Source organism: Athene cunicularia, assembly GCF_003259725.1.
Source record: "Athene cunicularia isolate RWA chromosome 12 unlocalized genomic scaffold, athCun1 chr12_part1, whole genome shotgun sequence".
NCBI classification, from domain to species: Eukaryota; Metazoa; Chordata; class Aves; order Strigiformes; family Strigidae; genus Athene; species Athene cunicularia.
This window is the reverse complement of record NW_020799116.1, coordinates 19,840,980-19,865,984: the sequence shown is the minus strand read 5'-3', so window position 1 is coordinate 19,865,984 and position 25,005 is coordinate 19,840,980. Positions and strand designations below refer to the sequence as shown.

Here is a 25,005-nt window from a genome sequence, read left to right as displayed (position 1 = left end):
TCTCTGAAATGTTAAAAAAAATCTAATGGGACATCTCTGCAGTCTTAGCAACTTGCAGCTTATTCTCTTTTGAGTAGATCTGTGAATACAAATTGCAACTACATCTGCATTTGGAGAACAGGAGAAATGAGAGTACTTTTGTGCATCTACCCAAGTCCAATTGTTTGTGAAAATTACTTGATTAGCTGAACAGTTTTCTTCTGAAACCACATTCTCATGAGGGACTTGCCAATTTGCATACAGGGAATTTCTGTTGGCGCTTATTATTCCACTTATCTAGGAATCATTTGAAGGCTCTCCCAGTAAATCTCAATTGAGCTTCTTGTCAGACTAAAAGGTCAAGTGGTGCCTACTTGTGTAACACTTAGGAAATTTTCAAAGGACCAGTATGACTGAGGTTCAAACAGGTTATTTCAGTTCCACAAGAATATCTAATGGCTATTACAGGGTTTGGGCCATACTATTTTGTAAGACTTCTGAGACTGATAATACTTCAGTAGAACTGTATTCCATTCTCAATCTTGAAGAATATTAATTTCCAATGTAAGACTGTAAAAATTAATTATTTGCTCAAGCCTGTTTGAGGATAAACAGTAACTGTAGGGGTTTTGTGTTGAGCTGTCCTTGTGTATTTTATCCTACTGGTGGCCAAAGATTCTGTATTTGTTCCCATTTTTTTCTTCAAGAATGGTCAGGTCACTTCACTATGTCTTACTGTCATGAGCTGTAAAATGGTGATAATCCCATTTACTTTGTTCATAAAATCCTTTGAGGTTTACTGTTTAAAAGCAGTTGGAATTTTATTTTTATAATATAGCCCATTTCACTTCCTGTGTAGTTATTTTGAAGAGTGAACTGACTTAAACTGCTTACATTTGACATATGGAAATGTTATCCAGGTTTTCTTGCCCTATTATTTCCTAACTGAGTAAGCATCTGTTTGTTACATACCCTTCATGGCTTGGCATCTTTCTCCTCCTTGGTCTTCTGCCTCTGCTACTGTTGTGTTCCATTTCCAGAATGGTTTTCCTTCAGCCTCTCTGTTTCACTACTGTGACACTATATTTGCACTGTAACTTTACTTTAGATTGTGTTATGTTATTGAGTGCTTCTTGTAGGAACTTACCACAGCATACTTTCAGGCAAGCTTGATACTTGTATCAAATGACCAAAGGAAATATCTTAGACAAATGACTTGCATAAAATTCACTTTTATGATATCTTAAAAATGAAAAAAAGAGCATATATTTAAGTAAGAAGTATGTTAATGGTCACAATAAATCTTTAGTCATTGTATTTTAGCAGTGTTATTCCATGCAAATCCAATGGAGATTTTTCAGCAGATCTTAAGTCTGAATGCTTTGATAAGAAAAGTACTCTATTTGAATGAAAATAATTGCAGCAATATATGGCATTTGGCCTACATTTATCATAAGAATGCATGAAATGGTGCAATACAGCAGCTTGTTTACCTGGAAATCCCTCCTTAGGTCAATCCATATATTCAAAATGCTTAGGAAAGCCTCTGAGAGCACTGCTCAGCAGTGTTGCTAAGTAACTGCAGTTATTTAGCAATAGACTTAAAATATTCATTATAATAGTTCAGTTGTTTTAGTCTCTCTCAACAGTAGATTGGAAACTTAATGGTGTTTGACAAAGGAGTGTTAGCCAAAGCAAAAAGGAAGGAAGGAATCAAATGTTGAAAATGCACGAGCAATAAAATCAAAATACCCAAAACAGAACACTGCATGTAAAAACTCGGCCTGTTGATTTCACCATTCTTTACCAAAATCAGCAAATCACTAAGGTATGACTTCTGACCATACTTCACCAAATGAAATACCCAAAGCAATCGTTTTACAATAATCAACATATTTTAGGATTGGTTCTTACAGAAAATGTTATCTTTTGACTTGCTGCAGATGAAGTCCCATTGGGCCTTGCAGGTGATAGTTTATTTAAGAGAGAACTTTGAGACATGATTGTACAGTTTCAGAGAAAACAATATTCACGTGTTCATATATGCTGTCTATTATAGGCTAAAAAATTGTGTGAAGATCCTTCACTGTTAAATGTTGTGTGAACAGAGTGCGCATCCTCATTATGTGACATGTCTGTTGGCAGTAGATTGGGATGTGTGGGATACGCAAGGTGAAACCTGCGCTTCCAGAGTGAGGGCAATAAAGTTACAGTTCAGTAGTTAATGTCTTTATAAGTTAGGGTGTGCAGTTGCTTACAGCTGTTATATGCCTTTAAAAAAGTCAAACCCTTTATTAAGCCATTTCATCCTTTGTTCTGGTCCATTCTGGAGAAGAAATGGTTAAGCAGCATAGCTACAGCACTGAAGAAAATAGAGTGTATATTATATTATACATCACAGAATGGCCCAGGAGAAAGCGGAAAGTATTTGCGTGAAGGATATTGACTTGCCAGTGATCTGTAATCATTTCCTACCACCACCTTACTCTTATAGGAAAGGACTGCAGGAATCAAGAAATATGAAATATGTGAGAATTACTTTCAATTTTTATTGAAATTATTTAAAATAGAAATAGTAACTACTTTTAATCAAAATTTTGGCACTTTAGGAAATAATATTAAAAACTGGAGTGGAGTGTTAATAATGCTTCTTTTCTTCAAGAGACTGAACTCCTTTCTAGGGAAACAAAAATTGGTTTGTAAACACTTACTATTGTATGCCTAAGCAGGCATTCGTATCAAATCAGAGAATTGTAGAATACCAGGTTGGAAGGGATGTCGAGGGTCATCTGATCCAACCTTCATGTATTACTGAAACTGCTTTATCAACATTGTCCCTGAAGTGGTGATCTGTGACTCTCTAGAAGCTTTCAAATAACCACTAACTCAATATTTTATAGTTTTGACAAAGTCCATTTAGTCCCCTAAATGGGCAACATGATCCTGATCCTCTACAGTGTAAAAAGCTAACAAACCTAACTATTGTACAACTGAATGGGACCTACCTCTCTTTAAAAAAAAAAAAATCAAAAAAAAAAAAATCATATAGAAATTAATTGTGTATTCCTCTAGCTTCCTCTATTCAAACACAGAATCTGATGAGGTTTTAGGGTCATCTCTCGAAAACAAACAATTTAACATGTTTTTTCCTGTGAAATTTCAGTTAAAGAATTTATCACTGCAAAATTCTTGGTAGAAAATTCAGTACCATTTATAGTTTAAATTTGATCCTTGCACTGCTAGAATGTAGCAAGGCTGAAGGACTTTTATTTGTATCATTCTTAAAGCTGATGGTACCATTCAAAAAGTTTTCAATTCAGTTAGGTATGACAGGACCAGTTTGAGGATTTAGTTTATATTCCTTTCTAAAATCCTACATTCCAAATTCTTGAGGTATATCTGGAGGCACTGTTTGATCTATTGTGTTTAAGTAGAGTGATGACTTAATCCTGAATTATGACATAATTTTGAGCTTTTGTTTTTACATTTAATGTTTTTATAATGAAACAACGTTAAGAAATACACTACTACCTTCAGTATATAATATACCGTATCTTATTTAAGCAGTAAGAAGGGTTTAAATCAGAAGTAAGCAGACTTGTTAGTAGCAGGGAATAAATAAAGCTGTGTTTCTAGAGATAGGGATTGCAGTGCAGAAGTGGGGTGTTTATTTGGTTTTCTGTGGCTTAAGAACCACACTGCAGTAGGATCTTATGCATGAAAATGCATGTGGTGATAGCTGTCTTGTATTGATATAGTTGTTTTCAAGATGAACATGTTCCAAGCGTGACTCTTCATTCTCCTCCTCTTCACTGTTCTCATGAACATCATCATCATTGGTATGAGTCCTGCAGATGCGTTCTGGAGGGACTGTCCTGTGACATTGTGAGATGAATTGTATTTTAATTATTCAAGATAAGTCATAACTTCAGAATTTATGTTAGAGATGCTGTTTATTTAGAGACTTGTAAATGTTACCTTAATCAGTACATTCAATTGTCTCAGTAATTATTGAGGACTTTTACAAGTCATTCTTTTTAAAATTCTCTCCTTGCATTGTTTTCACATTTATATCATATACTTAGTTTTCTTGAGGAAAGTGTTACCATGTGTTGCTGAATGAAAACTTTAACACACGTAAGATCCTTTGTCTATCCTTTGCTTTGTAAGCAGTGCAGAGGAACTAGAGAACATGCCGAGCTTCACAGCAGAGCTGGCTGAAACCTGCCGCAAGGCCCCTTTAGGTGATGCTCAGTAGCTGATGATTCCTTCCAGTTATTTTGTAACCGGTCTGGGCTCTGCTCCAAGGGCAGAAGCTGGTACTTAGTGCTTATCGAATTGTACATGTCCCCTTGGACATGGGGCCTAAGAAGTTTTACAGATCATTTCCTGGAGAGAACTGAGGCTCAGGGCCTTTGTGAGCATTTTCAAGAACTATGTGGAAGGGTGAAATCTCACTTTTCTCTTATCATATGCAGAAATACTGCAGTAGAAAACTCAGGATTTAGCTGATCCTTCAGAATTTTTGGAGGAAGATTTACTTAAAAGTTCTTAAAGTATGTCTTGTGACATTTATTTTAATGCCATAATGTAACAAAGAACTTGGAAATTACCTTATTTTGTTATTGTTCAGTCTTAGAAAACGTAATTTTCTCATTTCATCAATTCCAAATGGTACAGACTTTAATTCATTGTGATCCAAAAACAGCTCTCTCAGAGAGTGATATGCTCCAAAAAATGATACTGGATCTATTCCATCATCAGTGAGTTTGTTAAAGGACAGGTAGAGATACTCCAGCCCTGGCTTCATGTGACCAAAGACATATCCTGGAATTCTTTCAATCTGATTTCCTATAAGTATCAGATGTAGTAAAGATTTTGGCAGATAGGAAGGAACATGATATAACTTATTATAGGAGAGATCAATTGATTCCAAGTTCCTGCATTAACAGAGAAAAAAAATAAAGGGGTGAAAACATCACAGCATACTATATTGTTTGTGCTACACTCTGTACAAAATAGTGCTTAACATGATTACAAGGAAACTAAATTAAAGGGAAATTTGTTTCTGTTAATGGAACAGAATGTGTTTTATGGAACATGGTCATGCGTAATTACTCTGGGAATAGAAAGAATGGAAGTCGTTAACTATCAATCAAGCACAGTGATTCTGTTGATGGGAAGAATTCTACAGTAATGAGTACAGAGGGAAGGTATGCATAGGGGAAACCCAAGGGACTAATCTGTGATTGACATGCACTGCAGAATTGCTCGAATGAGGTACACTGGAAAACACACAATAAGCTTGGGACTTCAGTGGTTATCCCATTAACAGAGATTTTAAAATTTTGTTCTAAAGCCCATTTGCAATTGTATTGTTTTGTGAACAGCTCCTTCAGAATCATTCCATTGTGCTTCACTTCCAGAGATGAGAGAAGCTGTTAGAAACAGTGTGGTGGTTTTCAGATTAAGCAAATCAAGAAATCAGCTGATAGTTCTGCAGCTGATAGGTTATGGCAATGTGCAATATGTAGCTTGGCAAATAATTTACCAGAAGAATCAAAAGCAGTATAGTCTTTTGCTTCTTTCATTCTCATGGCTTGCTCTGCTTATGTTCTACCCAATGCAGCTGCACAGTCTTCCCTTCATCTTATATACTTTCATAATTTTTTATCTAATGGGAAATAAGTCTAGGACAATATTAAATGTTTAATAAATTTTTTAAAATTAAATTTCTAATTACCTATGAGATAATTATATGTTAATACTAAATTATTGTATAATTGTGTGGAGTGTTATTGAAAATTCATGTTCATTTTTTTCTGACCATCCAATTTAAAAATATTGAAACTTTTGTGTTAATATGGTATAGACTTGAGGTATAAGATCTTTTTGTTTGAAAGATGACTGAATACTTTCTAGATTATACAATTTAAGCAAAGGAAATAAAGACAAATTAGCTAAGGATAACATGCAAATCAAAAGATGACTACAATTTAAGGTTAAAAGTAATGAAGTGCAAATACTAATTTCATTATCTGGCTCGCTAACAACAGAAAAATAATTATATTTAAAATTATTTGTACTTACTCTTGGTTTATCCAAGCCAAAGGTGCTATTCTGTGCTCTTCTAATTTGTTATGCTTTAACACAATGACATTTATGTTTCTTGTATGATTAAAGCAAATTTCTGACACTTCTTCAATTTGGTTGTTTTCAAGGTATAACTCCTATAAGTGCATTTGGAAAAAAAACATTGTGAAAGCAAAATGTACTGTTCTTCCCCACTGCAAATTCAAAATGTAGCTATTACTTGATAGATCTGTTAATTTCTGAATCTGAATCAGTTTGAGGCTATGGTGTGACTTTCAGAAACAATTTTTCAAAGCAATTGTTTTGTTTTCTCATTTGTGAGAATACAGATTGCTTTGAAAGTTCAAATAGAAAAAGTTATTTATTTTGTCTTGCCTGAAGTTGTAAAGTGTAAAAGTATATAATGTGAGAGTGATGAGATTGACAGAGAGTTGTTAATTTTTTTTTGTCTTGCAGTTATTAGTGGGAATTAAGAGTCTTATTATTTTTACTGGGCGTTCGTGAGCGTTGAAACTTTCAGATTTATGGGAATATAAATTGTTACTCTTCTATAAAACTTAATGTTGTGAATCTGCAGTGTATCAAAACTGTGTTTTATACAGATTAAGTTCCTGATATTGGCTTGTATTGTAGAATAAAAGTGATATTAAATAAAAATGGAGCAATGACTGGAATATGTGTAGGACTTGAAATACAATTTAGAGCCTGCAGAGGAAGGCTTTGGGAAAAGAGAAAAGCAATGTTGCAGCCTGAAAATAATTGTTTGTGAATTTATTAGGTGTTGGTTTAAAATTAAATGTTTGCCAAATATATGAAATGTAGAAAAACTTGCCAGGTGTTCAGAGTTTCATCAAGGAGGGTTGAAATGAAAAAAAAAAAAAAAGTGTAAGGTATGAGTGGAGAAAATGAGACTGAAGTGAAGTTGCAGACAGTAGCTGCAGAAGAAGATAATGTTACAGGAAAGATACTGTTGCTTTTGCTCCCCATCCTCCTTGCTGTTCAGATTATGGAAGATCTCATGGATAAAAGGAAAAAAATACAAGGACACTGTAAGAGCAAAAGGAAAGGTAGAATGAAGAGAGATAGTGATATTAATAGGTAGCAGGTACTGTCTTTGAAGTAAAGACTGAGGTTAAGTAGAGAATGAAACTAGACAGATATTTAAAAGGAGGAAGAAAATACCTTCCAGATAGCATCCCTAAAAAACCTGGATCAAACCACTGCAACAAATCACATTCAAATTCTGGACAGAGGAATGGGATGGGAGACTACCAAAAGAATAAATTTGTGGATTAAAAATCAAGGAATGAGGAAACTGTTGAGGGGAGAGAAATAAACCTCCCATTTGAACACTGCCCCTCACCCCACATGAAGCGGAATTCAGTGAAAGTTTGGAAAACCAGGGAAATTGAGACTTAGACCACCCAAAATCAGAGGATGGTTAGATATAGGCATTTCTCTCTTTCTCTCTCTCTCTCAGACTAGATAATCTTGGTTCCTTTCGTCTTTCCTTACAGAACAGGTTTTGTAGATCTCATCATTCTTCTTGCTGTCTTGTGAAGTTTACTCTGTGTGGTAACTCAAAGCTCACAATGTTCTTGCACAAAGACATTATCTGTATTAGAAGTGTTATGTGAGTGATGTGTAACTGAACAGACAGAAATTGCAGGCTATGCTATTTTGTGAGACAGTAATAGATAAATTCAGACTTAAAAGATAGCTTTTGGGATGGAACTGGTATATAAGTAAATTTCTAGAGTTAATGATTTAGGAATAAAAATTATGAGTATACGTAGAAAGTATAAAAGTTAAATTCGTCTTTACCTGATGATTATAAGGCAGTAAGTGGAAAAAAAAATATTAAAATGTCTGGGAAAATTAAGCTTTCTTGTTTTGGGTGTTTGGGTTTTTTTGCTTTTTTGCTTGACTCGTTTTTACCTCAAGAGTGGCAGGAAGACCTTGTGGGATAATTCTAAATTTATTTCTTCCCAGTCGCAAATAGGAGAGACTTTTCAAAGGATAAAAGGCCAAAGGACTGACATTTGCTTCACTAAGTTTATTTCCTTCTAATTCCAAGGTGACCAAGTTCTTTAAATCTGGAGAGAAAAAGTCAGAATTTCTGTTAGTTAATGCCATCTCGTATCTTGTTAAAATGCATGTTTAGAATTTAGTTGTCTTTACTCAGTTCAGTGCACAGCAGTGAATAAATATAGTGAAAAGATTTGTATTTATCTCATAATCACAGAATTGTATAGCTTATTATTTGTAGAACTTTAGAGATTGGCCTGCAGCTTTATTTGTAACTCTCCCAGTTAGAGTGGGAAAGGCGGCAGCTGTAAGATCTGTGGGTAGTGGTGCTGTTGGAGCCCCATGACTTCATGGCTGTGTGCAGGTGATGTTTGGAATGCTAGCGGGGCCCTGACCTTTGTGCTGTTGCTCAGTCATCTCCGTGGGTCTGCAGTCGCCCTCGTGGTAATGGGTGTGTTACTCTTCCTTTGGGCTCACCCCTTGCCCTCCCTGCTTTACGCCTTTACACCCACTGTACTGTGGTGAGAACCCTTCACAGATGATACTGTTCCTCAGCCGTGCAAATGCAGGTCACAGAAGAAACCAGTGTTGATCAGTGTATGTAAGCAGGAGATACTACTTCATAATAAGAAGTTCCTGATTCATAAGTAATCCAAATAACTTTTTTTACAGAGGCTTTGTATAGATCCTCCTAACAATGCAGTTTGATGATTTTAAACTAAAAAACTCTTGCAGCCCTTGGCCTATGTTTTTTTCTATGTCTTAGATCAAGCATTTTTATTGCCCTGTAGTGAGCTGTACCAGTGAACTAATCCAGTTTAAATGGGGGCCCTTTTGGCAGGGGAGGAAAGGGAGGGGGAAAAGCCAATCAAATTATGACATCATGCATGGTACCTTTTTTCTTTTCTTCTTTTTTTTCTTCTTTTTTTTTTTTTTTTTTTGTAGCACCCACATTTAGCTTGACTTAAAATGATCATGGTTAACTCCGATTATATTCTAGCTTATTTTTCATGCACATAAAATTTTGTTCGCTTTCATGGAATTTAAAAAACAACGAGTATAGTTTCACCACACATAAAGCAATCAGATTATGAGTCAGGAGAGTAGATATCTTCAAAATACTTTGAATCCATCTTTACTAACTAACCTTAAATATAAGCTGCTTTGGGAGAATAGCAGTTGCATACAAAGGGAAAATACAACTTTAAAAACCTTTGTCATGCAAGTCTTCTAGCTTTCATTGCCTTTTGAAAACATGGCAACTATTTTTCTGGTTATATCAAAACAGATGCATTTTGTGGAACATTCTGCTTTTCAAATTTATTTTAATCTTTCCATATGATCAATATTAGCTTTCTAAATACCTTGTAAGCCATCTTCATCAATGGCATGAAGGTGGTTGTCATTTATTTTTATTTCTTCCAAAGTTGATGGCAATTCAGAGGGAATATGTACCAGCATATTTCCATCCAAATACAAACGTTTTAGCTTCTTCAGGATCTTATTCATAGGGATGAAGAAGACAACTTAGATTATCAAGGTGTAAAATATATGGTTAAACGTAAGTATAATCATAGTCAGCATTTTCTTAAACATGTACTTTTGGAAGATTTTTAGCACCAGTGCACTAATATCCAGTGTTTGGAATTTAAAAAAGCTTTTTTTTAAATCAGTCTAATTAATTGTTTTCTTTATTCAAAATATTAACAAAGGTGCCAGTTAGTGTAACATGTAACTGGGGCAGCTTGATTGAGCACACAAACTTTCCACATGGCCATGCTGCAGCTCTGCAGTCATAACAGTTTGTATTACTGTTACTGAGTCCTGCAGATATTGCCCTACTACACTGCTGCAGTATTTAGGAGTTCAAAGTGCATACATTTATAGATAATGCATTAATACTTTTAATTTTTGATCAAATTGATGGTTTTCTGTAGGTCAGTAAATTTACTTTACTCAAGTGTAACAGCAGCAACTTTTTCAGTGACCTGGGATTTTTATGACTTCAGCCAGCTTAAATTGGTATGAAAACCCATCATAGCTTAATTTTGATAAATGCACATCAATAATCATGTCGTAGTGAGCATTTCTTAAAAAGGTGGAGTTGTTTTAGCAGCAGATCCACTGACGCCTGCTTTCCTCCAGTTTTGTCTTAACTTCCTGGTGTGATACTTATATCACTCAAATTTATTTCATGATTAAGACACCTTTCAGGTCTGTCTTTTCCATCTACTTTAATTTCATAGGAGTTGTAGGAACTGAAGTACTTTGAAATTGGCCAAAGCTGTTCGTGTTATATGGAGGGAAGGTGTTGTGCAGAGTCCTACCAGAAAGAAGACTGATTGCATATGGCAGGAAATAAAATTAAAAACATAGTGTGGTAATTAAATTTGTTGTTAATATGCTTTTTGTATTCATCTTGCCTGAAAAAAGTAAGGCCTTGATGCCTTATTTCCACACTTGAATTACTACCTGTACATATCTGAATGAGAGATTATTATGGGAGTATGCTGTCTTCAAGTGAAGAATATATAAATGCACTTGAATAGCCTGTTAAATTCCCCTTGCAAGAAACAGAGAGAATATAGATTCTTGGACTATTTTATGAGAAAGCTGTTCTGTTAGTAAGCAGCTATGCTTGAAAGTTTCTCATTAAAGATAGTCACCAATCATACAGCTAATTACATGAACTGCTGTTGAGTAAGACCTGGCATAGGCAGTTTTGGGAACCCAAGAGCATAAGCTTTACAGAGCTACTGTAGTGAGAAAGATGATACATAAATTTACAAATGTTGAGCCTGAATATCCCAGATGTTTATGTAATATGAACACTTAATTTCTGAAATCTCTCAACTGCAACTGATAAAATATCAGAAAATTGTCTCTCTTGTTGTTTAACATTTACTGCTTGGTCAATGTTATTCAAAAATATCTAGATAGTCTTGATTATGATGAGAGATTTCTTGAAATAGCCAGGTTTAACTGTATTTTAATTATACAATGGTTACTCATTCTAGGTGCAAACTGGTTTAGAACCATAGACTGAAAAGCAGGAAAACCTTTCCTTTAAGCAATAATTAGACATAGGATAGTAGATAAGTTAGGCTTTCTTACCTTGAATGCTTGTGGACCTATTCCAGGAGATGTAATATTATTTTTACTCAGATCAATCCATTCCAAATTAGGTATCCCATTGAATGCTTCATCTGAGATAGTAGTGATGCTATTTCCTAGGAGAGAATTCAAGCAAATAGTTTGTATTATGAGTTAAAGTATGCATCTGGGTTGTTTAGTATTGTACATAAAAAATATATTACAGAAATCATTGTATTATATACTATAATTGTGTGTAGATAAAATCGTACTAGCATTTAAACATTAGTAAGCAAATCTAACATTTTAAATTTGTTGGTTTAGAGCCTTAGCTGTAAAATTCTTTCTAAGAAGCTTCTATGATAAGGAATAACAAAGTTTTAACAGCAGTGTTGACTGCATTTGAGAATGGATAATGTTGACAAATGCATGACAAAAATCATGCAAAGTAGACCCGCTATTTACCTGTAAGGTCTAGACTAGTTAGATCTGGATCTGAGATTGGTGGTATTTGTGTAAGTTTGGCATTAATACAGCTTACTGTGGTGTCAGAGGTGGAACATCCAGCTGGCAAAGGAGGAGCTTCTATGGGTGGAACAGGAATGGGGAAATGAGATGGCATTCTGAAAGTACCGTCATCTTCATCACTTTCATACTGTATTTCTTCTTCTGCAGCTCCCTTTCTTGTCACAGGTTTCTTTCCTCTGCGATAGGCTTTAAACTTCTGTCGATTTCTTTTGCCTTTCCTTTTTCTTTTCTTTTCACCCTTTTTACGACCCTCTTTCTCTTTAAAGTCTACCACTTCTGTTCTAAGCAGTTCATCTTTTTCAGTTTGAGTAGGTGCTGATGACAATACATTGGTGTTGTCAAGGTCACTGGGTTCTGGAGAATCACCAGACAACTCACTTATGTCATCCAGTGAAATAATACTTGAATCCAAAGAGGAGGCTAACAAGAGGCAGAGAATGGGGGGAAAAAAAAAAAAAAAAGTTGTCTGATAAGAGGATACAAAACTAAGGTTTTAGTAAACATTGTTCCACTCATATGGTAAAAATATGGTAATTATAGAAGAATAGTATTCCCCTTAGAATATGATTTGAGAGAATGAAAAAATACTTATATTACTGCTTGACAGATGAGACATACTTTGAGAAATGATTAAACCAACCATACAGAAGTTTGTAAACATGTATGATTCATTGCAACTCAAAAAAAAGTGGGAAAAATTAATATAACCTTCATTATCTTCCTTTTTGAACTAATATATTCAATTTTTGTGTTGATGGAGGTGTCTAAAGAGGAAAAAGAATGTGTCTGGGAGTGAGAGAAAGGTAATTTAAAGGAAATTCAGAAAGGTTAAGGCATGTTCTTGTGTGCAAGGGACTGTCAGGTGTCGAGATGGCTGCAGGTGGGGACCTCACCAGGGAAATAAATGTGTTAGCTTCATTACCAAAATGTAGTTTTTACTCACGTAGCAGAACAATTCAAGTACAGGGAGTTTAATTGTTGCAGTCAATGTGACTTCTAGCTCTACGGTTAATTTCTTTGATTTTTCTACTCCGTGCTTCTGTGTGTCACACACACACACACACACACACACGAGGCTAAATAATATTTTTATGGTAAGAGGAGGTTAAGTCCACTACTTTGCAGACCTAGGGTACTGGGAATGGGGGAAAGAAATCACATTTCATCTTTATATCCTCCATTCCTTTTCTTTTTAAAGATACTGATTTTATTTAAATTTTTATGAAGAAGCAGCAAGATTGTAGTTCTGTTGTTCCTCTTGTGAGTTGACTTTCTTCTCTTGATTTGTACCAAATAGCTGCATGTTTTTATACTCCTAACAACCAGTCTGTAAACTGTATGATGTTCATTATGTATGTCTAGTACATTCATAATGGCTAGGAGATATTGATTGATCCTTTGGAAATGGAAGTGGCATATAAAATGTAATCAGGTAAAGGCAGGAGTGAAGAAGCAGAAAGGGAAAATAAATTTTAAAAAGTATCATTATCTTTACTATTGCATACTTAACATCTTTTCTTTAAATACATCAAACTCATCAAACAGCCAGTGTACTCTAAGAAGCAGAAGTCAACTTGAGTAAAAATTATGAAGACCTGCTCTTACCATTTAATTCAGGACTTGTTTTCTCTGTAAAAGGATAAAGTGTACCTTGTAATCCTTGGTGTAGTGTTTATGTTAGGTTTTGCATGAGGTAGTTTTAAAACAGTAAAAATATTAGGGTGTACTGTACCAGTATCAGAACAAACTGGGCAGCATTCTCCAGCAGGTATCATAGTTTGGGGACATTTCAGAGGGTGGCACATGGTTGTATCACATATCACTTCTCCTTTTGAACAGAGACAGGTAATGCAGGGCTTGGGAGACCAGACGGCTTTATCATACAGAATCATCCCATTAGCTGTGCAGTGCCCATTCTTTCCTAAGAAAAGACATTAGAATATTGGATTTAAATAGCTTAAACTAAATTAAAATCAACAGTATTTATTTAAATCTTTGGAAAGAAGCACGGCTCTTCTCATTTTGAAAATGTGTAAAATATACCCTATTCTCAGTATCTTATCCTCATTCCTTGTTTTTCATAGCTGTATTTTCTCCAGGTTATTAGTAGTCTCCACTGCCTGTGTCATTCTTGGCCGCTTGGCTGTGAAGGCAGTCAAGAGGAGGCACACAATTACTGTGTATGGAGCTGTTACCTGCCTGCAGCTTCACAGTGAAAACTGAGTGCAGGTTCTCTGTCCCTCTAACTGTCTGCTCCCTCTATTTCAGGCAGCCATCGCAATGGTTCATTTCCCCTCTTCCTAGTCAGCTCATGAGGCCCCTTACCAGCCTTGGAAAAACTATTAAATTTATTCAAGTTCTGAGATATTCCTAAAATGAGAAAATTAAATCTAGGCACTGAGTTTCTAAGGGTCTTTTTCATGGCAGCTCCTCTTTCTTCTCCATCCTTAGAAATGGAAAGCAGAAATCACAATCTTGATCAAAGCTGTGCATAGGTACAGTTGAGAAAGAAGCAAAAGTTTTCTTCATCACAGTAGAGTTAAAATAAGTCATGCAGAACTTGAGAATATTTTTCCCAGACCCCCTTCTGTTTCTCTCTTGCACACTAGACATCTTTTCTAAAATCTTGAACATTAAATGGGGAGGTTTTGTAAAGGCTCTGTGGAACTGGGAGGGTAACAGTATTCACTTCATAGTAGCTGTTCATAGGCTTAATGGAAGTAAAGTCCACTTTGTAATGACTGGTAAGATGGCAAACATCTCTTCCCTGTAACTTGCTATATCTGAAAAAATCTCTTTGCTAGGAAGGTAGCAAGCTTGAACAACTTGTGGTGATAAATACTTAATCTCCAAAGTTTCTGGACATGAATTTACAAAAATTGAGTAGAACAAAATTGGTACTCTTCAGAGTACCAGTCAGAATTTTCAGAAAGAAATGTGGAAGAGATTTATTTTGTAATCTACACTCAAACATTCAGTAGGCAAGTTGTTTAGAGAGTGTAAGACTTGAGAAGGAAACTATTCCAAGTCTCTCTTTCCTTCCAGTGATGAAGTCTACCTCAGCAAAAGTTTCCCTGGGCAGTTCTCATCCAGACTCCAGGATAAACATTGCACTTCAGCATGACACTTTTTTTTCAGCCTTCTGAGAGAAGGAAAGCCAAGGTTGAGATTATTTATCCCATGCAAATCTTTTCCTGTTTTTGCGTGTACCTCTGAATCTGGTGATAATCTGTAGTCCATACACACACACACCTTCCTTTTCCTCTTTCTAATGTAAGAATGCACTGCTGAAGTGTTTCTTCCAGGCTGAGAACCCATTCCTAAGTTACTTTGTACTTTCCTGTGTAAAAATAATAAAAAAAATTTTTCTTCTTTTCCTATTTGGTTTGACTTTCTCCTTCAGATGAAGATTGTCTAATGCAGTGGAAAAAATCTCATCTCAACTGAATTTACAAGCAAGAGACTTTTATATTTGTCACAGACAAATTGTCTTTGGAAGGATTGTTTGCAGGGTTTGTTGTCCCACGCTCCACCCTGGTCCATACTTGGTTGTTCATTTTTATGAATAGTATTCAGGGTAGTCTCTAAATATCCTGACAAGACTATTGTAGATATTTGGGTTGAAATGTCTCTGGAATGAATATTTGATTCAAAATGAGGCGCTCTGCTAGGTCCTTCAAGGTAGTCCTACTCTCAGCTTCATAACAAAGTTATTCCTTTGCCATTCTATTTAAAACTATTGGACATGAACATGTCTTCTAGAATAAAAACTAATTATCAGAACCATCCTGTTTGCATGCTCCTTTATATTCCTTATATTTTTAAAAAGTGCTCTTTTGGTTTAATTTTCTTTCAGGATGGAAAGGGAGAGATTAATTTTTTTGACAGTTGCATCTTGTTTTTTTAAAGGTCCAGGATCCATATGCATCATTTCAGCCGCAGGAAGTTGTTCTCTAATCAACTCAAGCCATGTTAACTGAAGGAAGAGATGAGTTAGCCCAGGCCAAATGTTAACTGGCTCTAAATCCCTTGTCATTCTACCCAGGTATCTGTAATCCAGCTGTTTGCTGGATCCTGACTTCTGGTTTTTATATGCTTGCCAGGAAGCCACAATATTTCTTTTAAATAATCTCCAAAGGAAACACAAAGAGAACACTACACTTTCTCATGTTAAACAATAAAATGTCAGATGTTCCAGACAAACATATCTGGCTTGAGATGGAAATTCTTCTATGCTTCCTTAAATTTTTTATTTTGTTTTAGCTACTAGACTGTATCTGAATTTGGTGCAAGTCTTGTCTGAATAAGCATAAAGTTATGAGTTATCAGGCCTTGGCCTGTGCAGAGGTCTTAAACAAATTATCTTGTTTTTTCGTTGTTCTGCACTTTTAATTAACTCTTACATACAAGTGCGTGTGCTCAAAGGCCAAGAGATGACCTTTTGTTGTGTTGCAGAACTGCAATTTGGCACTCCGTTGGAACTCATATAATCTGCATGAGACAGAGTAAAGATTGAAATGCTCCTTAAACCTCCCATCCACTGAATGACTTCAGTATGGTGATGGGAGCAGGGAGAAGTGCCGTGTAAGAGATATTGGAAATAGTGCAACAGTGCACGTCCTATTCTGCATTGCTTAATGGACAAACAGCTGCAATTTAACTTACATTGTGGTGAACTGTTTGATTTAATTTAAATGGTTCATATGATTTTTATATGGGGGAAGGAAATATGTCTGGTTGCTGTTAAACCTCTATTTAACTGTTAATTTTCATCCTGTATATAATATCTGTAAATTGTTTTTTTAGGCTACTAAGAGCAAAATAAATAGCTAGGAGAATGAAAATTAACTTTTGGATTGTATTTTCCTCTGTTCTGAAGCATGATTAATAATAGTGTCCTATTATTTAATAGGCTCTGTTTTTTCCAAATCTGACATTAACTTGAAAAAATTTTGAACTTTAAAAGCTAGACTAAAAAATACCTTGTGGTTGAAGTTTTTGGCAGATGAGGACAGGACTTTTAACCTTTGGAAATATGGTGTAAATTCAGCATGAAGTTCCAAAAAAAATGAGTTCAGTGGTTTTAGCTCAGCTTTTGGATGCAAGTCCAGATAGAAACAAACGGGGTGGGGAGAGGGGAAGAACCATGCATTATTTCAGCATGACTGATGGTCTCTGACAGAGAGACTGGAATATCTTACATGAAGTGTATGCTGTTTATGTGGTATTTTCCTCTGTTTAATTCAAAAAATATTTTTGAATTAAAGGTTTGATATTAGTAGTGTGTACTGTAAGAGTAATGTTGTAGTACATGCTAGAAATGCTATAGTCAAGGGTTTTGGTAGTTTTGCTGTTAAAACCTCTTACTTAAAAATATTTGAATCATGGAATACCAGGTTGGAAGGGATCTTAAGGATTATCTGGTCCAACCTTTCTTGGCAAAAGCACATGATTTGAAATAGTTTGGCTTTTCTGAAAGTAAGGACTCACAACAAATAGTAATTGTTAAGCAAATGTGACTAAAATATGTTTTGTCATTTGAGACCTATTAACCGAGTGGTTATGTCTCTTGTGTGACATACTAAAAGGCTTACCTTTTTGCTTATAAAAATAGATTCTTGTCATTTTACACAGAACAGTGGTAATCAGGGCATTCTTGTTTTTCACAAAATTGCATATCTAACTCAGTGTGTGTTCTCAGTACTGAAATGGAGATATCTATGTCTATATTTGTTAGCTATAGAGTGGACATGACCTCATATTGGTTTCTTATAACATCCCATTGTCTTTTCTTGAACCTTTGAACCTCTTTCTATGAAAATAATTGAAGTATTATAACATCTTAATAATTTTCAATTGGTTGATATCTGAGGTTTCAAAATTGAGAAGTAATGGTTGAAGTTCTTCAGAATGGATGTCTGATTTTTAGACTCTTGTGAATCTTAATTTCCTGTTTTGTGAGTTGTAATTTTGCGTCTGTGGTGGTGAACATAAAATCACAAGCACCCTAGAGCAAGAGTTCTCTCTTTAACTGTGCTAAGGACCAAAGAGACACTTTACAACTATCAGTTCTCAGTCCCTGTCTGGTCTTGTATTCTCTGAGATCGTAGAGAGGCCTGTTATTCCCAAGGCAGGTTTCAGTGAAGACGAATGGAAATATGCTTTTTGTTTGTTTCTTTCTTAAGACATCATAATTCTCTTCTCTACATCTCATTCAAAACCCATAAAATACATATTAGTGCAGCAATGTAAAAACCCCTAGATCCCTGCAAAGGCAAATTTTATATAAATCATACTACTGAGTTTCTTTTAAATAAATCCCGGTTCTCAATATAGATGGAGTATAAGAGTGATCTTGTATTGAATGGGTGGGGGGTTTCTCTTAGATTAGTTTTCTATCATAAGTGTCTTGTTTGTCATGTAAGTTTCATATTGCAACTATTACTGTGTGTTATTTATTTACAAAATAAATAATTATTCCTGAAATACTGCATGTAGACATAGTTTGAATGCTGCTTTTCAAAAACACAAACAATAAAAAAGAACTTCTAAATAACAAATAACACTGGTGTTACTGGTGTTAGGGCCTCAGAGAAATGTTAATTGACTTAGGAGCTATATTGAGCAAGAAATTCTTCAGAGTGGTCTTCAAACTTGCTATGTGTTAGAAGTTATGAAACTACTGCAACAACATTTGTATTAAGATGAAATGAGAATATAGAAAAAATGCAGAAAATATTAGTTACCTGGCAGAGCATGTTTCTCTGTAAGGCTTAAGTACAGACAATTAAAAAGCTTCATATACTAACTACAAAATTATTATAAGAGGCAACAAAAGTAGGTTAGCAAAAAGACAATTGAGTTTTATTTCCGTATGTGTTGCAAGTAGAGCTAATATAAAGCTTTCATGACCATATACATTTCATTTGAAATCAAGAGAAAAATTGACCCACTCTTTATTAGTAGAGGGGCTTTATTCTTACCTGGTAAGACACTGTAACTAGATTCTTGTCCTCCCACACCTATGAGAGAGTCAAACACTCCCATAACACTGTCATCAATATTAATAAGAGGTATGCTGGGTCCTACAGCAACAGGAGCTGGCAGCTTCGTCCTTGGCTGTCTGGGGGACCTGTGCCCTGCAGAGTTGCCCCTTCTCAGTCCTCGGGAGCGCATTCTTCTCCTTGGCCTCCGGAGAGGTGCACTGGTTTCATTTTGACAAAAATCAATGCACAGAGACACAAGCAGGAAATAATGGACTAATGATGTAGCCTGCATGTTTTAGTGTGTCTCAAAGTATCCTGAAATGGGAAAAAAAAAAAGAGGTAAATTAGATACTAGAGAGCTTTTAGGGTTAAGTCAGTCATATGGTGCACTTTTCAAAGCATGGTAGGTCAGTGTAACCAAGCTTCCTCTTGGAAGGAGATTGCCCGATGAGTTAAAGCAACAGTTTTGTTTTGTGGTTCTCTGCCCTTATGGGCAGTAGTAAAATTGAAATAGGTGCTAGCTTTGTTTCTGGGGCTGCGTTTAAACAGGTAGTTTAGATTTGCAGTGCCGCCAGGCATTTGCAGTTTAGTAATTATTACTGCAAGGGAGTTCTTGAGAGCTGTAAAAGAGTTTCTCCACTTTTTTGATTGCTAATGTTTCATCCTGGTTATTGTAAGTTCTGAACATGGGAATGGCAAAGAAGCAGAAAAATGCCAATTTGTTTCTGATATGCCAGCCTAAATGCTTTTGGTTTGTAATTTCTCTGCAAAGTATTTTTTACCATAGATGAAGAGAGATGTTGCTTTTGCTTCCATTTCTAGCCATCCTCCTCTTTAACAGAATCTTTTTGGTTTTGCAGTAGAGGACACCTTTTGGAAGTTTGATCACAATAGTACTATTGCTGACATCCCACATCTGCTTTTCTAGTGCAAGTTTTCATTAGATATAGGTAGTCTAAAAAGGTTGATATATAGCGAGTTGTGCTCTGCATTTACTTTCAAAGAAATTCAAAATTACTATATACCTTGAGGCTGCTTATGTTTCTGACAGAACAATCACGTTTACTGTCACCAATAGGTGGCATTCCAAAACAGAGCAGTGGGGATTCAGGAGTAGGCATAGAAAGCATATCCAGCAATGGCTCTACCAGGGTGGAAATAAGGCTATGCATGTCCAAATTTATTAATGATTTGTCATAGATCTGTTGGCGTAATTCTTCAAAAAGGAAACGCTCTTGTTCTGTGACCTATTTTAACTGAGATGGTAGAGTCTGAAGACACTAGTATTCTTGTGGTGTTGAGAATTAGTGAAGAACTTGAGACTTAGTGCACTTAATCTTTGTGTCCAAGACAAGGCTTAGAGTTATGTCCATGGTTTTTCTCTAACGAAGTCTTGAGGGGATTAAAAAATGCCTTTTCTTAATGTTCATCAGTCTGGCTTTACATGTAGTCTTTCACTTCGGAGTTAAGTCTTATTATAGTTACTTATGTTGTATAAATACAGGATAGTATTATTTCAAGAAGGGCGTTTTTGCCTAAATGAAATGTTTTCTAAAAGTTTGTGCACTCAGTATTTTCTGATTTATATATAATAGTTTTTGGTACAAGTTGCCTAACTTTTCTTTAACATGAGGCATGTGATTGATCGCGTGTTTTTATGCTTTCCACAGCATAATTTTCATAATTTTTATTCACACATTTTTAAATGGGAAGTTGACAGTAAATAAGCTTTACACAGTATGCTTTTACTTCTTTCTAATATTGTGGTTTCTCTGTTCAACTATTTTAATTTTAAAACATTATAGCAAATATCTATTAACTTGTAGAATTTTGTTAAGCTAAGCTAATGTTTTTATTTCCATATAAAGGGAATTTGAGATGCAAGTGTCTCACATGAATCCCCATAAGGTCTCCTGCAAGAGCAGGGTTCTGGAATTAAGCCAGACTTTAGTTTACTGATTTCTACCTCTTAGAAATCAGTTATTCCAAAATGTGATATAGATTTTATACTTGCCTTTTATTTACAGAAATTACTGTTAGTTAACGTATCAGATACAGAAGTTTGTACTTTGCATTGATGACTTCTTTTTCAGAAAATGTATGTTTCTTAGTACCTCAGCTTGTAGGACAAATGACTTAATGTTTTTGGTTTCTAACTTACTTGCATGGTAATGACAGGCTATAAAATTACACAGTAAACTTCTGTTCAGCTAGTTTGAATGAAACACACAAAGAGCCCTTAGGGAAAACTGAATATACAAAGAAAAGTCTTGAACATGTGTATTCATTCTGTTGAGTTAGTGACCTCTTAATTATAGTCACATTTTTATAGTATACTTTATAATGATGACATAGCTATGTAGTTACAATGCTACTACATTACATTTGTGCTTTTTTAACATTTAACCATTTCTTCCTGTGAGCAGAGGCATATAATGGCAAGACTGAAACACTTTTCCATTCTCTATGCATGTATTTTTAAGTCAGGACTAATATAGGGTAAATTACATTTACTGTACAAATGATGTGTCAGGGTTTTGCTGTTAGCTTCAATATGGAGTAAAACTCTAGGAAATCAAATTACTTTAAAGTGAAACTTATTTTTATAAAATTCTTTATAATGACAAATAAAAAGAATAAACAATGGAAAACACCACCCACCTAATATGTCTTTATAAAGTAATGCTGTTCATATATGTGAGGTTTATATGCTGTATTTTCACACCAAGTTAAGTCTTTAGTACCGAAGGCTTAATAATGCTACTTTCAATCAAATGGTGTTCCTTGCATGCAAAATACTGAATCACATTTCTAAGTTTCTTTCCTTGGCTTATTAATAAATGCTGTCTCACATTTTAAGGCCCAAATTGTGAATGTCATACAAGAAAAAGGCCTTAAATGCATTGGGCCTTTATTACCCTTGACTGCAATCCTCAGATTATCAGGAATTTATATTTAGTATAGTGCCAGTCAACTTTTAATTTCAGGAAAATTAAACCTATTCAACTTATTTGACTTTTGTAATAAATTATTACATATAAAAATAAAATTATAGATAGCTAATATAATGAAATTATTACATCTTTGTGTTGCCAGATGCTCTCAACATGGCTGCATTGCTACACCTTTTTTTAACTTTACCCATAGATGTTTAGATCATGCATAGTATGTGCAAGCATCTTCATTACCTTTTTTATCACTAATGTGTTCAGTAGTTTGTAGCTTTCAAAATGTTTTTCTTCAGTAAGTTCAGTATCTGTCATTTTGCTATTATGTTAATGGCAATAGTTAATTGTTAAAGTAGTGACCATTTAGAAATACCAGAGTATCAGCATTTATTAAATAATCTATATCTATTCAGTCTAAATTCAAACAGGTTTCTAAGATGTCAAGGTTATTTCTCATGATACACAGGGGTTAAAATGATTTACCAAGATGTTTCACATATATTCTTTAAATTTATTGCATAGAAATGAGTTACATTTAAGCCATACCAGCAAAACTAATTGCACTTTCAGTTAGTTTAAGCTTGAAGTGCGTGGCAAACATTCATACCGAACAAAAAGCAGATCAACTGGTTTTACATACTTTATGGAGAAAAGCATTTATGTTCCGTATTGCTAAATATAGCTAATATTATTTCATACATATTTGCAAAGTTAACATGTAGTTTAAGCCATTCAACACCATGCTTTAAGCAGTAATTTAAAATGTAAAACATTTTACCTTGTAATCTAACCTAACAGCAGATTCTGCTTGGTGTCATTTAGTCTCCAGTTGCAAATGAAACAAAATCACAGTGATATCTTTAAAACAAACAGAGAAACAGTAGGGATTGTTGAAACATGTTAGATGATTCCTTAGTTAAGTCTGAAATAGCTTCTTTCCCTGGGGACAAAGCGCTCTTCTGTTCTGTGTGCAGAGAATCGGCTAATACTGTTACTCGGAGAACTAAAAAGCTCACTTAAGGAAAATGAAAAGCAGCACAATATGTTCGGTCCGTAGGCTGACAAGGCACAGCTGGAAATTCTCTTTCAGTACTTACAGTTGCATGAGGAACAGGGAAATGGAGTGTTTTCAAAAGACACAAAAAATGTGTATTTTATTCAGTTCTGGTTTATGTATTTAGAAATTGAATTTCCAGGTGGCATAATTTTAATGTAGTTTTATTATTTTGCAGCGATAATACATATTGGCAAGTGTAACCTTAACATAAAAATATTTATTAAAATTAGAACATTTTTCTTCAAATCCTATTTTCTTAATCCGCTCCTACCCTTACAGCCTATAATCTAGAAGCAGCAAACCTTTCTGTTGAAGTTTTAGCATGGAAAATTTTTCTTTTGTCCATTTACAGCGATGATTTCACCATAAGTTGTAGTTTATGCATGGAAAATAAAATGACTGAAACATTTTCCCTTCTTTTTTTTTTTTTTTTTTTTTTTTTTTTTTTTTTTTTTTTTTTTTTTGTAAGGCTAATTACATCCTGAAACATGATCCTGAAGCACAGCTATGCAGAAGCTGCAGTGAAGTTAGTAATCCAAATATGAGAACTGAGGGGGGGGGGAAGGGAGGGAAAAATGGTACGTTACCACAAGTCCTTTGTATGCCAGCAGAGCCTTTTCCTTCATCACCAGATAGAGCTTCTGCAGAGTGTCAGGGTCTGCTGAGTCTGCTAAGCCTCAGAAATGACAAATTTACCTCATAGATGGAGTTGTCTGAGTTCTTCTGACATTAAAAATTTGTTGTTTGCTTGAATTCGTACTCAGAGGAATGGTTAGCCAGATAGTCATGGAATGGTATAACCATTGAGTTAACCATAATTGTTAGCCGGAATGTGGTGGAAAGATACTGGGAAAACATTGTCTCTTAAAATAGTCATTTAGTTTATACTGTGCTGTGCTTTGCAAAGAAGAAATATTAATCTTTTGTAGTCTGTCTGGAGCGGTGTAAAAAGAATGGAGATAGTTATACTTCACAAATGGAGCTAGTATCTGGAATGAGACAGCGCTGTTCGGTACCTGTGCTAAAAACACTGATTTGTGAAGGGTGAGTCAACAACGGTTCTTCAGGCACAAGGCGGGGAAAGAACAGCAAATTAGATCATCTTCTCATGGTTGTGCATGTCAGGTAAAAGACTGTGTATGGAAAGAAATGATGGCGTATTAGACACAAAAGTGACAGCATTCGCTTCTTTAGATATTTAAATGTGGCTTCCTGCGCTTCTGATCGCTGTCCCAGGATTATCTCCTGGTAGTGTTCAGGCACACACCGCCGGAAAGCCTGCCCAGCTGGGACATGGGGTTGCCCGCTAGTAGGCCATTACAGGGGATCTGGCTGGCCTTTGTGCAAGTGAAGCTCTGGTTTAATGCATCAGCTTCGGATGTGGCATCTCTGGTTGTTGAATTCTAATAAATCCTTAAAGCTGGACTTTTTAGGTTGTGTCATCTCTGTATTTTTTGAAAGGTCAACATCTTCCAGCAGCTTTCCAGAACTGAGTGGGACACCGCCTTGGCTCCTGCTAGATCATAAAGTGAAAATCCCACATCCTCTAAGCAGAGGCTTAGAAGGCTCTCTTAAGGTGTTATTGAATCAGTATCTAGACTTCTCTAAAACAGATAGCATGAGCAGTGAGGCACAAAGGCTTGCTACTTTTAAGGATCTGAAACAATCTTTTCATCTGTTATATGTGTATTCCATAGTCTGGGTTTTGCACAGCAAGCGATTGCTGGTAAGCAAACCCTTCCTCTGATAATTTTATTGCTTCTAATATGCGAGTAAAAGTCCTGGACGCATTATAGTTCTGGTGGTTTCCATGTTTAGCCTTCCTTGTGGCCCCCTTTAAATCACTGCTCTCCTTTAATATGCACACCAAACTGAAGTGCCATCTGGCATTTCTGTTACACACAGTGAAGTTAAAATATTTGAACAAAAGCCTGTTGTACTGAACAAATCATCTAGTTTGTTCTTGTCCTTCATCCCTCTAGTTACCTGGAACGTGGCTTTGTGATTTTAGTAGAACCTGCCATTAGTATGAAACAGAATGCCTGTGGGGCCCTTGCTTATCTTTTTCTCAACTTTAGTTAAGGAAGAAATAAAGACAATCTGAGGTATCTCTAAGGACATAGCTCCCTCTTCATGAAAATGGCGTTACACTTCCCTACAACGAACAATAACGTTTGAAAATTGTGGGAGCTGCTAAAGAGTGTCCCATGGTTACCTGATATCTAGAGTGTTAGGGGGGTTTTTAATTTGTAAAAGTAGTGTTCGAAAAAGGATGTCAGCTACTGCCTTCCAG

At 35.4% G+C, this 25,005-nt stretch overlaps 2 protein-coding genes across 4 annotated transcripts in view; one reads left to right on the top strand and one right to left on the bottom strand.

Annotated features, from left to right (window-relative positions):
• CENPP (centromere protein P) overlaps positions 1-25,005 on the top strand; it is a 148,704-nt gene that overhangs the window by 91,809 nt on the left and 31,890 nt on the right. The window lies entirely within an intron of this gene.
• ECM2 (extracellular matrix protein 2) lies at positions 1,978-23,344 on the bottom strand. 2 transcript variants are annotated; one of them, XM_026857732.1, is made up of 11 exons: positions 23,300-23,344; positions 22,434-22,513; positions 18,705-19,022; positions 13,454-13,642; positions 11,659-12,141; positions 11,215-11,330; positions 9,465-9,600; positions 8,011-8,168; positions 6,070-6,209; positions 4,593-4,919; positions 1,978-3,854 (listed from the first exon to the last, which is right to left on the bottom strand). In XM_026857732.1, the coding sequence occupies exons 3-11, from the start codon at positions 18,997-18,999 to the stop codon at positions 3,647-3,649; spliced, it is 2,052 nt and encodes a 683-aa protein (XP_026713533.1). In that variant the 5' UTR covers positions 19,000-19,022; positions 22,434-22,513; positions 23,300-23,344; the 3' UTR covers positions 1,978-3,646. The 2 variants fall into 2 exon arrangements, with proteins under 2 accessions (XP_026713533.1, XP_026713532.1); XM_026857731.1 differs by lacking the exon at positions 23,300-23,344 and having other exon boundaries at positions 22,434-22,623.